Raw genomic sequence first — 16,296 nt, forward strand, 5'->3', positions numbered from 1 at the left:
AGGAGACGTTATTCAGTGACTCTCACAAAGGGGCGGATTGTAAAATCATTTACATTTCTTTTTCTTTCTTTCTTTCTTTCTTTCTTTCTTTCTTTCTCTTTCTCTTTCTTTTCTTTCTCTTTCTTTTCTTTTCTTTCTTTCTTTCTTTCTTTCTCTTTCTCTTTCTCTTTCTCTTTCTCTTTCTTTCTTTCTTTCTTTCTTTCTTTCTTTCTTTCTTTCTTTCTTTCTTTCTTTCTTTCTTTCTTGCCAATTCATTCCGCTGTGGTGACCCCAGAATAATAAAGTGACTAAGCTGAAAAAATGAATGAATGAATGAATTTATTTATTTATTTATTTATTTATTTATTTATTTATTTATTTATTGTCTTTGGGTGCGTGCTCACAAATCTGGATGTGGGCACCGGACACAATTGAAGCTGCAGCGGTTGGGTCGCCGGGCCTGCAGCTTGACACAAGTGGCCCCTGCATGTGAGCGTCTAAATAAGTATGTAGTTGCAGATATATTCCACAAGATGTCCTCTTCCCTTAGATTTACGTTTAACGATGTTATGCGGTGACATTTTGCTGCATTGACAGTTCAATACTAAACTGAACTAATTTACAAAATAAATAAAAACTGTTAATACTAGCTTATCCGAGCATAAGGCTACAAAATGCTCTCAAGATTGTCTCACCATTTGATGCATGCTATGTAAAAAATAATGTAAAATGTTTCATTCGTATCTAAAGTAAACATGTATTTTCCTAGAACTTTATGAATTATAATTACATTGATTTGTAGTTGTGTTACCTAGGTTTTGTATGTTAATTAGGGTAAAATTAGTTAAAAATTTCCCTTGACATTTAATAAATAGGCAAGTGATTATTACAAATTATATTTATTTAATCAATTATTGTATATTGTGCGCATAATATTCTTTTAATAACATTCTTTGGAACATTCGTCAGCGGTCTATGTTTTTTCTTATAAAACAGATAAATAAAACAGCGTGAACAGATTCATACTCTTATTTACTTTTATCTCACGTACTGTTCCTATTGGTCATTGAAAATTTATCGTCATCAGCCTACGTCATCATTTCCGCTTCCGTGTATTGAACAGGATGATTTTTGTGAGATTTTTATGCGCGGTTTGTTTTCTACTAGAGCCTTTTTAAACTACTCGGAAAACAAAAATGAATACGCAATTTCTTGTTTGAAAACAAAGAGTACAAGACTGTATGTATTTCATCTGCTGTGAGTAACGTTACAGTTTGTCTTGCTGTACCAACTGCCTGACAGCAAGGATATGTTTACGATGGCTGTACGTTCTGTTACATCCGTGTGACTCAGGTTTTGAGCACTGGCTTGCGTGATTGATGTGATTGCTCGGATGGGGTTAGAAATGGAAGATTGTTGCTGGGTCTCAAAGCTACATCACCTTGATTGATGACGTTCGCTGGCATTTCTTGACCATTCTCGATTGATCTCAGTTTTACACGACGAATAGATTTATGGTTATGGAAGAAAACAATGAAGAGCCGAGGGAGGAGTGGACTTTGTTCCTTTGGACCACGTTTGCTGTTCTGGTTCCAGTGCTTATTACACTTTGGTGCAGCTTCCAGCGTCCTAAACGAAAAATTCAGCTGAAAGATCTGTTCCGAAAAAGCAAGCACGGCTGGCACTACACGGACCTGTTCAACAAGCCCACCTACTGCTGCGTGTGCTGCCAGCCCATCCTGCAAGGGGCTTTTTGTGACTGCTGTGGTATATGTTCGGATGAGCAGTGCATACAGAGAGCAGATCGCATTCTGTCATGTAAGGAGATCATGACACAGAACCAGACAGATGGCAAGTTCTGCCACCAGTGGGTCAAAGGAAATGTACCCCTCGCCAGCTACTGTGGCGTGTGCAAACAGCAATGCGGGACTCAACCTAAACTCTGCGACTATAGGTATTTAGTATAGGCGAATCCTCATCATCATCATCATCATCATCATCATCATCATCATCATTCTTCGTTTCTTCTTCTTCTTCTTCTTCTTCTTTTCCTTTTTCTTAATACTATTATTTTTATTCATTATTGCTTTTATAGTTTTAACAGTGGCTGCATACAAAAGCTTAGGAGGCTGCCTTAAGGCAGTGTTAGTGCACAAAATCATCTCGCAAAAACTCATTTAAGACTTTTAAGACCGCTTAATGTTTTAGTTATGTGCACAAAAATAGGGTAACACTTTACTTGAAGGGTTGTTCATGAGACTGTCATTAAACATTTATAATTATGACATGACACATCAGTGAATATGAATGAGATTTTATGCATGATTATGACATCTGTCATTAAATGTCATTTGCTTGGTTTTGTCATTTTAAATGCAAAGGTGACATTGTTTGAGATGTCTTTGTCATGACAACTTAACATTACCAAGACAGCAAAAATAGTCATAAATCAGTCATAAACCTGACCGTCATGATGTCATTATCATTGTGTCATTTAACAGCTTCATTTGTTTTTTACTTTAACTACAGTGGTACAAAACTAATTTGTCATTAAATAATAAATTGACAGAGTAATGACACTTTTAATAAGAAAATTTAATGCCAAAGTAATTTTGTTCCATTGAAAAAGTGATCAGGAAAATATTGACAATAATAATGGCCTATAATGATCATGTTTTGACAGATTTAAGATGAGCTATGTTGACTTGGTAATGTTAAGTTTTCAAAATAAAGACAGATGCTTTTGTTTCTGTAAGGTTTTCATAACAAAGACATGTCAAACATTTTCATCATTGCATTTAAAATTACACACCTAAGCGAGTGCCACTTAACATAGTCATAAGCATCTATAAAATCTCTTCCATTTTTATAACAAATGTCAGTGGGTCAAAGGAAATATACCCCAGCTACTGTAGCGTGTGCAAACTGCAATGCGGGACTTAACCTAAACTCTGCGACTATTAGCATTTAGTATTTACTATAAAATCTCTACCATATTTATAACATATGATGTGTCATGATTATAAAGGGTTCATGACAGTCTTATGAGTACCCCTGTAACAGTAAAGTGTTACTCTAAAGGGCACTTTGGTGATAACTGAGGAAATAATTGCTTTCTATAGTGCTATGTTCTCACTAGAAATGACATCAAAAGTGAAAAAAAGTTGGTTAAAAGCACACAGTTTATTTACACATAAAATGACACCCAAGCAAACCAAGTCTTACAAAGTTTCTCATGAGAATCTCATCAGTGTCATTAGAAGACAACCTTTACTTTTCTGTTTACTTTTGAGATTTTTCCAGACAAAGCAAGAACTTATTTAAAATTATTTAAAAGCAAATTGTTGTATTTCATCATGATTTATGAAGATTGTATTATCTATGAATTGTAGTTACTAAGAGGTTACACACAGAGAATTTGCATTTAAGAAAGTGTCAATTTCAGTGTAATATAGTATAATAGCTTTGCATTTGCTTTTTTTGTTTGGGAACAGGTGTGTATGGTGTCAAACCACAGTGCATGATGACTGTCTTTCCAGTCTGACCGATGATCTGTGTGATCTTGGAGAGTTCCACTCTGTCATCATACCTCCATGTTATCTCTATCAAGTCAACAAGCTACGCCGAAGACACCCTGATGAGTACAGTAAGGTGGGGATACATCTCTCAGCTATTATAACAGATCAGATTTTTTTTCCTGTTCAAAAGTTTGACTTGGACACAGAGCCTGTTTTGTCAGTTTTCTGATCATTGTGGATAAGGAGTCATAAATTGAGAACGTCTCTATTATGTATTTAACTTTTATTCCCTGAGATTTTATGTTGATACTGACTACTGTAAATTGGCTAAGAAGAAGCACTTGTCATTTTCAGTAAGCCAGTTTAAGATAAAAATTAATTAATTAAATACTATTATTATAATTACCGACAATAAAAATAATAGGCTACTATAATGATCACATAAAATAATCACATTAGGGCGAAGCAGTGGCGCAGTAGGTAGTGCTGTTGCCTCACAGCAAGAAGGTCTCTGGTACAGTTTGCGTTTCTGTGTGGAGTTTGCATGTTCTCCCTGCATTCGCGTGGGTTTCCTCCGAGTGCTCCGGTTTCCCCCCACAGTCCAAAGACATGCGGTACAGTTGAATTGGGTAAGCTAAATTGTCCATAGTGTATGAGTGTGTGTGTGTGAATGTGTGTGGATGTTTCCCGGGGATGGGTTGCGATGAATGAATATTCACATCAATTGCTGCAGTGTGCTTTTTTCAGCACAGGATGTATAGCTGTGTAATTTTGACCGAAATTTTGTTGATTTACTTTAATAGAAGACAAACATATACTTTTTGTGATATTTTAGTCATCTGAATTTTTTTTTATCTTCACTCTTATTTTAGTCAAATTTCATATGATTTTAGACAACTCAATTTACTTATTTAACGACTTAAACTCCTTTGGATCTGTTTATAAATGGAGAATTCATGAATTTTCTCTGATTGGACAGCTATCTGATTTGTGAAAACTATTTCACTTAGCCTACATCTGGCCACATAAATCTCTCAGACTCTGAAAAGCACATCAGATACACAGCAGTTATGAAATCAATATTATTATTAGGTTAATATCATTATTTTACTGTAAGCTTATTGTATATGTTACAATCGGCTTAAAGTTGTACCATAAGAGAGACAAGGGATGCATCGATATGAATTTTTGGGCCGATATCGATAACAGATAACCTATTCGGTTACATACAATTTGAGTGTTGCATATAAATAATAGGTTAATAATAGGTATTTTAAATAAAATCTGAATGAAAGAGCTAAGGTCTAAAACCAGCTCAAATGTTCTTGAATAAAACGTGTTGCAGTAATGTACATATGTACATACATGTAAAGTAAAAAAAAAAAGCATTTTGAGAGATGTTTTGACAGTTCGAAAAGCTAAAAACAGATAGTAAGTTTTACTTTAGAAAATGCAGCATAAATCTATCCTGTTTGGTGTTTTCGATTCTTTTGAACACATGTAAGTGCTGCTTGTCAACCAGTCAATGCTTCTATGTTCCTTCTTGCTGTCAGTTGTAGGGAAAATGATCGATGAAAAGTTTATGATGAACCGCTGTGAGTTTCAAACTAACTGCAGGCGCGAAGTCAGATTTGCCCTCGGAGTCAGATTTTGAGCATTAACCATACCCGAGCAGTAACCACAGATGACTTCATGACAAACACAGAGCATAATATAAACACAAAATGTGTCGGTGAGTTGAGAACACCTATGCTGCATTCAGTGACTGGCGCACCTCTCCCCCGTGCTGCTGTGAAGGCTGTCAGATCAGATCAGATGTGTGTGTGTGTGTGTGTGTGTGTGCAGTGATATCATGGTAGTGAACTGAGCTCATGATCCAAAACATACTATAATAATCAAAACGCCAGGCAGGGAGGCCCGACTAATTAAGCTCTCTTCTCATGTGAAATGTTGGACTTTTTATAGGCACCACATCTCAGGTGATATGACCCACCCACAAACATTACATTACAAACATTACAAGTTCACAAGGCGGGCTCTGCGATTTCCCTCTCACATTGATTATTTATTTTTATTATTGATTATTTTCCCTCTCACAGAGAGGCTCCCACGGGTGCAAAATGCTTCTGCTGTTTAATGTTGCCATTTGATAAAAATATATATTGTCTGAGCAATAAAAAAAATAATTTCATCTGTGTCGTTGCATGTTGCTTTTTTGCGGCTCTTTATCTGACTATAAATAAAGCCAGTTTAATAAAGCCTGTAGCAGGCACCAAGATGTTGTTTGTTTATTCACATTTTAGTTAGATTTGTCTCAGAAAAACCATGAAGTGAACTAATAACCTCTAAATGAATCCTTTACAAGAGAAAAAAAAATACAAATTATACTGTATAATCAATATAATTTATTTATTACATAACTATAATTTATATATTACTGCTTTACTGAATTGGTTTTGTTAAAGCTGGCTAGAAAATAGGCTAGTTATGGTGACTCGGAATAAAAAAAAAAACAAAGCATCACGACCAAAAATTCTACCAGCACAAACAAATTACAATATTTTAGAATATAATGTGTGGTGGCTGGTGATGTCATTGTCTTTAATTCAACATGCAATAGTTTAATAATAGAAGCAGCACAAATTAAACTTTAATAGGTACTAACCAGCACAAATGAAAAACACTCAAGCAAGACTTTTTCAGTTAATAAGGAGAAGCTGGGGGCCAGAGAGACCTTTGAATGACCTATAATTATTATTTCTTTATAAAAAAAAAAAAGCTTCACAAAAACAGTTAGAGCACAATCGAAAATAATACATTTGTGCACAAATATATTTGAAGTTAATTTTAACGGAACAAACTAGCACAAATTGAGCACATATGAATAACTCCAGTTTTGTGCGATTTAAAGGAACTGTGGTGGAAAGTGTTGTCACAGCTTTTAAAATATTTTGGCTATATCTGAACAAGGAAAATAGATAAAGTGTTTGTTTTATTGGCACAAACCTGTAGAAATAAAGTACAAAGGAACTGTGCTGATTTGGAGCAATTTGAGCATCATGTGGTAGAAAGTGATGTCACAGTCAAAAAATTGCTTAATATCTCAGACACAAACCAACATTTGTTTTAATAGCACAAATCAGCATAAACATAGCACAAACCAATAGCATAGTTTTGGACATTATTTATTTTTATGCGGTGCCAACTTCACAAAGGTCTGTTTAGCAATTTTTTCTAAAAGTCATATTGCACTAAAGGGTTTTTGCTGGTTTACTTGTTTGTCCATAAATGGTAAACAGTAGGTGTTACCATGTAAGAATAACGTATGAAGTTATGAAAAAATTAATAGATTTTAATCTTTAATGTTTTTTCAGAATTTGTTTCTTTATTTCATTTTGTGCAAAACCAACAAAAGAATTTACTTAAAATGAAGGTATTTCCACATTAAACCTAACAAAATAATTCTATATGCATATAAATTTGAATATTTTCAGTTTTAAGTAAATAACAAACTAGAGTACTAGACTGAATATTTTAAAAACTTTGATGAAAAAAGAAACAAAGGCAATTAAAAAACTAAAACATTACTCAGGTCCTAATAGGGGTAGGACAAAATATCAATATGCCAATATATCGTGATATTTCCAGCCACAATACGCTATCAAAGGCGACGCAGGGACAAGAAGGTTGCTGTTTTGAGCCTCGTCTGTGTCAGCTGGCATTTTTGTGTGGAGATTGCATGTTCTGCCCGTGTTCGTGTGGGTTTCCTAGTTTTCCATACAAGTTCCCCAAAGACATGTGGTATATGTGATTTAAATGATGTAATTTAAAACAGGAGATGCCAACATGTGATTGTAAATATGACGTGGTACAAAAGCAGCATCCAAGAAAGGTCTAGTCCTTTAGGAGCAAAGATGGGCAAAGGAATGCCAGTTTGCCAACAAATACATGATAAAATTATTGAAATGTTTAAAAACAATGTTTCTTAAAGAAAGATGGGAAGACATTTGGATATTTCACCTTCAACAGTGCATAACATAATTAAAAAACTTTAAGAAATCTGGAGGAATTTCATTGCGTAAATGACTAGGGCGCAAGCCTAAGCTGAACAACCATGATCTCTGATCCCTCAGGCAGTACTGCATCAATAATCGTGATTCATCTATTAGAGACCACCGTACCAACCTTTGTCAATTACCACAATAAGTAGTTACATCCACAAATGCCACAGTGGAAGCATGTGCTGGAGTCAGATGAATCAGTATTTTAATTAGTACAGAGAAGCCCATGCATATTTTAACAAGACATTGCAAAACCACATTCTGCACACATTATGAAGTCCTGGCTGCGGAAGAAGAGGATAAAGGTACTGGACTGGCCTTCCTCCAGTCTTGATGAGTGTCCAATAGAGAATGTGTGGTGCATTTTGAAGTGCAAAATGCAACAAAGAAGACCCTTTACTGTAGCCCACCTTAAGACATGTTTGCAGAAAAAAATGGGCCAAAATTACACCTGAAACACTTCATCACTTGGTGTCTTCAGTTTTTAACCACCTTTAATCTCTTTTGAAAAGGAATGGCAACATTACAGATTGGTAAATGCTTTACCGTTTCAACTTTTTTTGAAATGTGTTGCAAGAACCAAAATTGGAATACATGTTTATTTTGAAACAAACAAACAAAAAACTATAAAAACACAAGGAACACATTAAATAATGTTTGTTGTATTGTCTGCAGTAATCACAAATAAAAGTAAATTTAGAAATTAGTACTTTCTTTTTTTTTTACTTGTGTATTTCATACTGTCCCAACCTTTTATGTTTTAGGGTTGTAAGTAAACGCATAATTTGTTTGTATGTACTAGCTTGCTGCAGTCTATGGGAGTGGCTGGACTCCTGTATTGGTCTTGGCAAACACAAGAAGTGGCAACAACATGGGGGAAATTCTGCTGGGAGAATTTCGTACCCTTCTGAACCCTGTGCAGGTATAGATCTATTCTGTGTTTATATTCACAAGCTGTCTTGTTTCTGTCACTGTTTATTGAATAATAAATCCCATTTCTGCTATTATTCCCAGGCTACATGTAATGATTTAAGAAGATGATATACAGTAGTTGGGGGTTGTTTTTTTCTTCAAGGTGTTTGATCTCTCTGAGCTGCCCCCCTCTAAAGCCCTACAGCTGTGTACCCTTCTGCCTCCTGGGAGTGTGCGTGTTCTGGTGTGTGGGGGAGATGGCACAGTAGGGTGGGTTCTGGATGCCATTGATACCATGAAGCTGAAGGTGAGATATGTCCAGAATGAATAGTTCAGTGAATTCATAGTTGTGGATTAGGGCTGCACAATATATTGGGTCAGCATTGACGTGACATGTTTTGATGTGTACATCTGCATCAGAAGGCAAGATTTGCAGAGTCAGTGTGAAGTTTAACTATAATCGAGTGAAAGTTTATTTATTGCACATATTTTTAATATGTAAAAAATACATAAATAGGTGCCCTATAAAGAAAATATGGATATACCTGGTCATAGTCAAATAATAAAAGATCAGAATATAGAAATGGTGAGCCTTAGACACCATTGTTTCCTTGTGGAATGTAAATTCCATGAGGACAAAACCCCGTTGGATTACAGGCCATTGTAGATGTAAACCAGGCTTTTGTTCTTTTCGTTTTAATGCTTTACTACGTAATGATTGTGTGTGAATGTGACCTGGCTTGTAGAATGTGTTAAGTCATTGTGTGATGTATTGTGTTCACATTATGATGTTAATTCCTGTGCTGTAAAGCAATTTGTTGTTGCTTCCATTATTAATATATTGTCTATGAATATTCTGTATAGGGCCAAGATCAGTTTATCCCTCTTGTAACCATTTTGCCATTGGGCACTGGCAATGATTTATCAAACTCTTTGGGATGGGGAGCAGGATACGCTGGAGAGATTCCAGTGGAACAAGTCCTCAGAAACGTTCTAGAGGCTGAAGTAGTTAAGATGGACAGGTGAGATTTTAACTGTTCTGTAAGGTTTTTTTATTGTGAGGGCTGAAGTTTGACATACTTTTTTTTCTTGATCTTGATTTTGTGTTTTGCTCTGAATGTTTCAGGTGGAAGGTTCAAGTTGCCTCCAAAGGAAACTATTTTCGTAAGCCAAAGGTTAGCATATGATCAAAAAGCAGGAATATTTTACAACAGCATAGAAATAGAATGATTTTATATAAAAATATTTCAATATTGATTTAATATGTATATATATAAAAAAAAAAAAAATATATATATATATATATATATATATATATATATATATATATATACACACACACACACACACACACACACACACACACACACACACATATACAAATTTATGTGATTTATGACAAAAGTATGTGATTTTGTCATTTAATCAATTATGATGCTTTTGGATCATTAAGTGGTTATGCAAAGTGAACTTAAGCTCAATGTTGCTTTCTTGCCAGGTATTGTCCATGAATAATTATTTTTCAGTGGGTCCTGATGCTCTCATGGCACTAAACTTCCATGTGCACAGAGAAAAAACACCCTCCTTTTTCTCCAGCCGAATAATCAATAAGGTCTGTGGCTTTGCCTGTCTGTCTTTTTATTTTTAAACTTAAAGGAAAAGTAAATTTAGAAAGCCTATGAGAATGTACTTGCATATCCTTTGCTTAAAATACTTTTTAACCTGGATGAAATGTCACTATGCTGGTGCTGTATTATAAATCTAAAAAGAAAAAAAAACTCACATGATATTAAGTATCATTAACTTCTTTGTACAGAAGCCTATAGTATACATCTGCACATTTTTCTTGCTCTATGGATAACATGTGCCCTTTGTTCATTAAAAACAAAAGTGTTTTGTACATTCATGGCTTATGCTAAGTCCCCCCTCCTCATTTTTCACAGGCAGTGTACTTCCTCTATGGGACCAAAGATTGTCTTGTCCAAGAATGTAAAGATCTGGATAAGAGGATTGAGGTAAATATACAGACAACTCATACAGTAAACTCTGAGAAATGTATTTCTTACTGTCATAGTGTTTAATGGAAGTCTTTAGCTTTCAGAAAGATCATAGGTATAATTATTTTATCTGTTATCTTTAATAAACAGTATCAAGAAATAGATTCGTATTATAATTGTAGGTTATTAATTCTTGGTTCTTTAATGGAAATAGGAGTTTCTTTCTTTAAAAATTTTAGTAGCACAGAATTGCAAAAATGATGACAAACAGGTTTCAGGTATTTTATCAGCTACTATTTAAAATACTTTGAATGTTTTATATTTTGTTAAAGACATAAATTGTCATCCTTCAACTGTTTTGCAGCATATTAAATGTCACAAACCCTAGTTTTTTAACTGTCCAAAATGGGAAAAAATTTTGTTTTTACTCTGATAGTCAAAACAAGTTTTAAAAAATAATCTATGTTATATATGCATTAAAAAACAGTCAGGAAAAAGTGTTTTATATAAATTCAGATCACGAGTCCACATATATGGACATCATTTTTCTCTAAAAGTACATCATATCAAAAGATGATACTTAGGTTTCTATTCTAATTAGGTTTCAATAAGCCCAAATCTCAAAAAGAAATTAAAAATGTTTGTAAAAAAAAACCTTGGGCCTTAAGACTTAAGATAAAGGGCCCTATCATACACCTGGCGCAATGTGGAGCAAGGCGCGGCGCAATAGTCTTTTGATAGTTTCAGATTGGCGCAAGAGTCGTTTTGAGGCGTTGCGCTACGCTTTTTAAATAGCAAATGCATTAGCGCTCATTTGTGCGCCCATAGGCGTTGTGGTCTAAAAAGGAAGGCGTTCTGAGGCGCACTGCTGGCGCGTTGCTATTTTGAGAAACTACAATAGATTTTTCATTAGACCAAAACAAACCCGATCTAAACTCCGGCGCAGAGTTGCGCCTCGCTTACGCACTGCTTAATACGCACACGAGAGCAATAGGCAAATATCTTTACATATGAAAAACTTTAAATATTAAGGATATACTGTATATAGGATATACTAAGAATATAGGATATAAATATAAAGGATTAAATTATTACAAAACATTATTTTCTAGCCCACATAAATATGAAAAATCACTGCTTTTATGTCTTCTTCATCTCAGGAGGCTTTTTCAGTTCATTCATAACAATTTGCTTTTGTATAATGTAATTATTATTATTAGTATTATTTATTATATCCATATTTATATTTGTTTTATTAAAACAAGCTTAGATTTGCCCACCTGTATAGTTTTAGACCATATGGAGTGCAGCATATGTTTTAGGATATAACTCAGGTTTTTGAGCACGCTTCGTTTTTATTGTTCATTTATTCGTTTGCTGGAAATTAGAACTGAATTTAGAAATAGTTTTGAAACGAATATTTGCGCTTAACAAACGCAATTATTTACTTATAGACTAATTGATGTCTATGCATAAAGGTTTCCCTATCCAAGAGCGAAAGTGAAAGTACATCCATTATCTCTCATTCTCACGCAGTAGATGCTCTGTTTAACAGTTTTCTGTTAAAAAAAACTGTCAACTGTTTGCTAGTGAAATGCTCATTTTTTCCACTTAGACTTACTTTACGTCCTGTAAATAGCGAATGCGCTCTTGGCGCGACGCAGCTGGCTCTTAAAGGTGATGGGAGATGAGACTCTAATTGGTTTAATCTCAAAACACACCTATAACTCATTAAGAAAATAAACTCAACCCTTTAAGACCATGCGCCAAGGTGCAAAGCAAATTTTACCGTCCTTAATTTAGCAAAAATGCGTTCTGTCACGCCCTGAAAGCGTTTGCGCCCTGCGTTTTGCGATCTGCGCATGGATCGTCAAAATAGAGCCCAAAATGTGCTAAAATGTGCTGTCCACAAATGTGGACACTCAAGCCCTAGGAGGTAAAGGTGAGCACAAAATGCAGTTTGTGGGATTCTCTTGCTGCAAAAGTGTGCTGTAACAGCATGACAGCAGCTCTGGACATAAGTGTGTGTTTTGCTATATTAATATACTTTATTACAGAGTTAAGAAATGTATGGTTTCCTCTATAGCTACCGTTAAGGAGAGTATTATGTTATCACATTTTGATTGGCTATTTATGTGTATTCAGCTGGAGCTAGATGGAGAGCAAGTGACTTTACCCAACCTGGAGGGTATAATCGTGTGTAACATCGGCAACTGGGGTGGTGGCTGTAGACTCTGGGAAGGAATGGGAGATGAACCTTATCCTCCTACCCGGTAAGAATGCAGATCTACAGACTTATAAATAGCTTTTACTTTGTAAAAACACAGACACAAAACCTATAGGTCTATATCATAGTAGAATGTCATTTAAAAACACTGCTGGCTTAAAATTTTCTTTCTTCAGAGTTGATGATGGTTTATTAGAGGTGGTCGGGGTGTATGGCTCATTCCACTGTGCACAAATCCAGGTGAAACTGGCCAATCCTGTGAGGCTGGGACAAGCACATACAGTCCGGGTGAGAGCATAAGCATGTTCTTTATTAAAACAGCATTAATGGTGTGAAAAACCACATGGCCAAAATATTGTGACCTAAAATGAAAAGTGTCACTCAATCTTTACTGCTCTGTGCCATTCAGAATGCTACTGCGGGTTTAGGTTGTATGTTGTTTTTTTGTGTGTGAATGAGTGTGTACGGATGTTTCCCAGTACTGGGTTGCAGCTGGAAGGGCATCTACTGTGTAAAACATGGATAAGTTGGTGACTCATTCCGCTGTGGCAACCCCTGATTAATAAAGTGACTAAGCTGAAGGAAAATTAATAAATGTTTGCAATTGCTGGTTCACTTGTATCATTCAAACGACAACTAAGAACAATCCCACGATCAAGTGTACTCCTGTGAACAAAACCCCGTTATCAGTTCTGAGCATGCCTCACACAGGTGAGTGGGCATGACAAACCACCTGTAGAAAACACACTCTATCTTCTCTGTGACATTTTAATCGGCACTTTTTTCCTACCAGTTTTTCACTGTCCATTTATGAAGTGTGCTTTACACAGGTGTATAGTCTTGACAAACTCTCGCTCTCTAAAACAAACAAAAACAAAACTACTCTGGCATATATATACCCTGAATTATACTTCTGCGTCAAGGGCAAGTGTATGATAAGGCGCAGCCTTCAAGCGGTCGCATAGCTGGCTGTGATGTACACCTCTCAAAAAATGTACCTCTCAATGACAATGATTGGTAAGCTTGGTAGCGATGACAAGTGTGGGCGAGGGGAGAGCTGTGCAAACTTGTTGAAGTGAGTGTTTACAAGTGTTGAGTACTGTGAAGTAGCTCCAGGTAGAAACTGTTGCTTTGTGTTTACCTTATTATTAAAGTTTTTGCATATCCGCCGGTTCCCGCCTCAGAATGAGAGAGTTTTAGCTACTTGTACATTAAGGATAAAACAAAACACCAGCAAAAAAAACTCGATACAGAGGAACATAAAAAAACCTACTGCCAGCCAGCTAGTATTTCAGAAGTGTTATTGCAAAACACAAACAGCGCACAGAAGTATAAATGCACGACTACGCACAAGACATGCACAGTGGGTTATGTTCAAGTATAAAGCAGGCTTAACAGTTCCTTTGTATAATTAGCACTTCTTGTGTGTGCTGCCTCTTCTTGTTGAATTGCTGAATGCCTCCTCGATTGTAAGTGGCTTTGGACAAGAGCTATTCCTAATGGTTTAATGTAAATGATATGCAGTTGGGAAGATGTAATGTTTGTACCGCAAAAGATAAACATTCGGGGGTCTTTTGTTGACCTAGCTTGTCTATTAACAATAAAAGTGTCAAACCGCAATACTAAACATACTGTAACAACTAAAAAGGATGCAAAGGATCCACATAGGATGCAAAAAACCTGAGGCTTCACATTTTTATTATAAAGAATTTAAATGTCATTTTCAGCATTGGTGCTCTGTTATTTGTAAGTTGCAGTGACTGAAACTTTGTCAAGTCATTCATTTTGTGCATTTAGTTTCATACATTTAATAAGGTAAAGGTTATTGTATGCACCTTTGAAGTCGGCAAGATTTCAAAATTCTCATTTGAGAAACCATTTCACAAATATAATATCGGACGAGGGAAGAAATGATGGTGCAGCATTTTTATTCATTCCAACATTTTAGACTGTCCCTCAACAAGCAACAGAAAACTGAAAATCTGATTATTATCCTTTGTTTTTTGTGGCAGCTGGTATTGAAGAGTTCTCGGATGCCAATGCAGGTGGATGGAGAGCCATGGGCGCAGGGTCCATGCACTATAACCATTACTCACAAGACCCAGGCCCTCATGCTTTACCACAGTACAGAACAAACAGATGATGATGATTCCAGTGCATCAGAGGTTGAAGATCACATCGACACATCCAGCAATGCTCCGCAAACCGAGTCTTCGTAAGGCTATAATCACTGTATTTTTTCCTCCCCAGATAGTAGGATGGACGACACCCTAATGTGACAAGTGTTTGTAAATATACATAAAGTGCACGTGCCGCTCTACTATTAACATCTGCAGTGATCTTTACTGATGACAGTTTTAAGCCCATTCGCTTTCAAGCATAAAGAGATTAAAGAGTTCAGCCAAAAGTGAAAAATTGCTGTTATTTTAGTAGCCCTCTTTCCATTCATGATAAACAAATATATGTATATAATTGTTGTTTTTTTTTACATCGGTAGAGCATAAGAAAATCTTTCAGCTGAAACCTTGATTTTTGGTCATTCATACTTAGTAATATAATTTAACTATAATAGTAATATAAAGGCAAAACTAAACAGTATGTTATATTAATCAGGATATCTTCTGCCCATTATATATCCTATTTCAAACAAAAAAAGGAAAACCTAGAAAATGGATGGTTTTGGTTTTTCTTTTGCTCACAAAACAAACCCCCTGAAAAAACAAGATTGTGGGTGGTTTTTTTTATTTTTTTTATATATATATATAGAAAAACGGATAAAAGACTTTTAAATTCATTAAACGCATGTAGGCGATGCTGAAACACCTTTTTCCTCTGATTGGTCAACCAAATCTGACCTTGTGACGTTGCCCTCAAAATAATAGTCCACTGTGGATTAGCTATCTACCAGGCTAACTAATTTTACATGTTATATTATTTGATTAGTTAGGCTTTGATTGCATATGCATAAAATAATTTAAAACTTAAATTAGCAGTAGTATTACATATTTGTCAATAAAAATAAGGTTATAGTTTGCTGCCAAACATCTTGCTGATGTGCACCTAATGCTGAGCAAAGATTGCATGATTGCTTCCGAGCAAGGCCTATATAATAATAATAATATAAAGGAACTAAGCCAAAAATTAAATTAATGAATAATAATAATAAGATTGCTTTTTCTCCACCAAATGTCCTGCTGCTGTGCACCTGATGCTGAGTAACCTGGAATTCTGTTTGATTGTTCCAGAGCTACTGGAGGCCTTAATAATAATAATAATAATAATAATAATAATAATAATGATAATAATAGGCTAATTTAATAATAACTATAATTAATACTTTTTACTTAGTATTTTTTTAATTGTTTAGTTTTTTTTAATAGTTTTTTTATAGTATCTGGAACAGAACAAGTCCACAATGGGCTCTGGGGCTATAACAAAGGGTACCATTTGTTTTTAATTATTTTCCTTGTTTATTTCCTTTAATTATATATATATATATATATATATATATATATATATATATATATATATATATATATATATATATATATATATATATATATATATATATATATATATATATATGTGTGTGTGTGTGTGTG

The 16,296-nt window shown here is 35.0% G+C and overlaps 1 protein-coding gene across 2 annotated transcripts; it reads left to right on the plus strand.

The window, feature by feature from the left end:
• Positions 1–1,055: 1,055 nt before the first annotated feature.
• Positions 1,056–15,901, plus strand: dgke (diacylglycerol kinase, epsilon). Of its 2 annotated transcripts, none has more exons than XM_073952448.1 (11): positions 1,056–1,933; positions 3,474–3,630; positions 8,361–8,480; positions 8,573–8,777; positions 9,335–9,492; positions 9,597–9,645; positions 9,969–10,082; positions 10,414–10,485; positions 12,613–12,740; positions 12,871–12,982; positions 14,707–15,901. In XM_073952448.1, the coding sequence occupies exons 4-11, from the start codon at positions 8,766–8,768 to the stop codon at positions 14,911–14,913; spliced, it is 852 nt and encodes a 283-aa protein (XP_073808549.1). In that variant the 5' UTR covers positions 1,056–1,933; positions 3,474–3,630; positions 8,361–8,480; positions 8,573–8,765; the 3' UTR covers positions 14,914–15,901. The 2 variants fall into 2 exon arrangements, with proteins under 2 accessions (XP_073808549.1, NP_001165699.1); NM_001172228.1 differs by having other exon boundaries at positions 1,500–1,933; positions 8,634–8,777; positions 14,707–14,913.
• Positions 15,902–16,296: the final 395 nt, after the last annotated feature.

The sequence above is a fragment of the Danio rerio genome, chromosome 6, assembly GCF_049306965.1.
Source record: "Danio rerio strain Tuebingen ecotype United States chromosome 6, GRCz12tu, whole genome shotgun sequence".
In the NCBI taxonomy this organism is placed as follows: Eukaryota; Metazoa; Chordata; class Actinopteri; order Cypriniformes; family Danionidae; genus Danio; species Danio rerio.

Bases quoted from the DNA above. Each gene is read 5' to 3' on its own strand.
- dgke (NM_001172228.1), top strand. From the start codon at position 1,500: ATGGAAGAAAACAATGAAGAGCCGAGGGAGGAGTGGACTTTGTTCCTT. The intron at 1,934-3,473 runs GTATTTAGTATA...GTTTGGGAACAG, and splicing joins CCTAAACTCTGCGACTATAG to GTGTGTATGGTGTCAAACCA. The intron at 8,778-9,334 runs GTGAGATATGTC...TATTCTGTATAG, and splicing joins TTGATACCATGAAGCTGAAG to GGCCAAGATCAGTTTATCCC.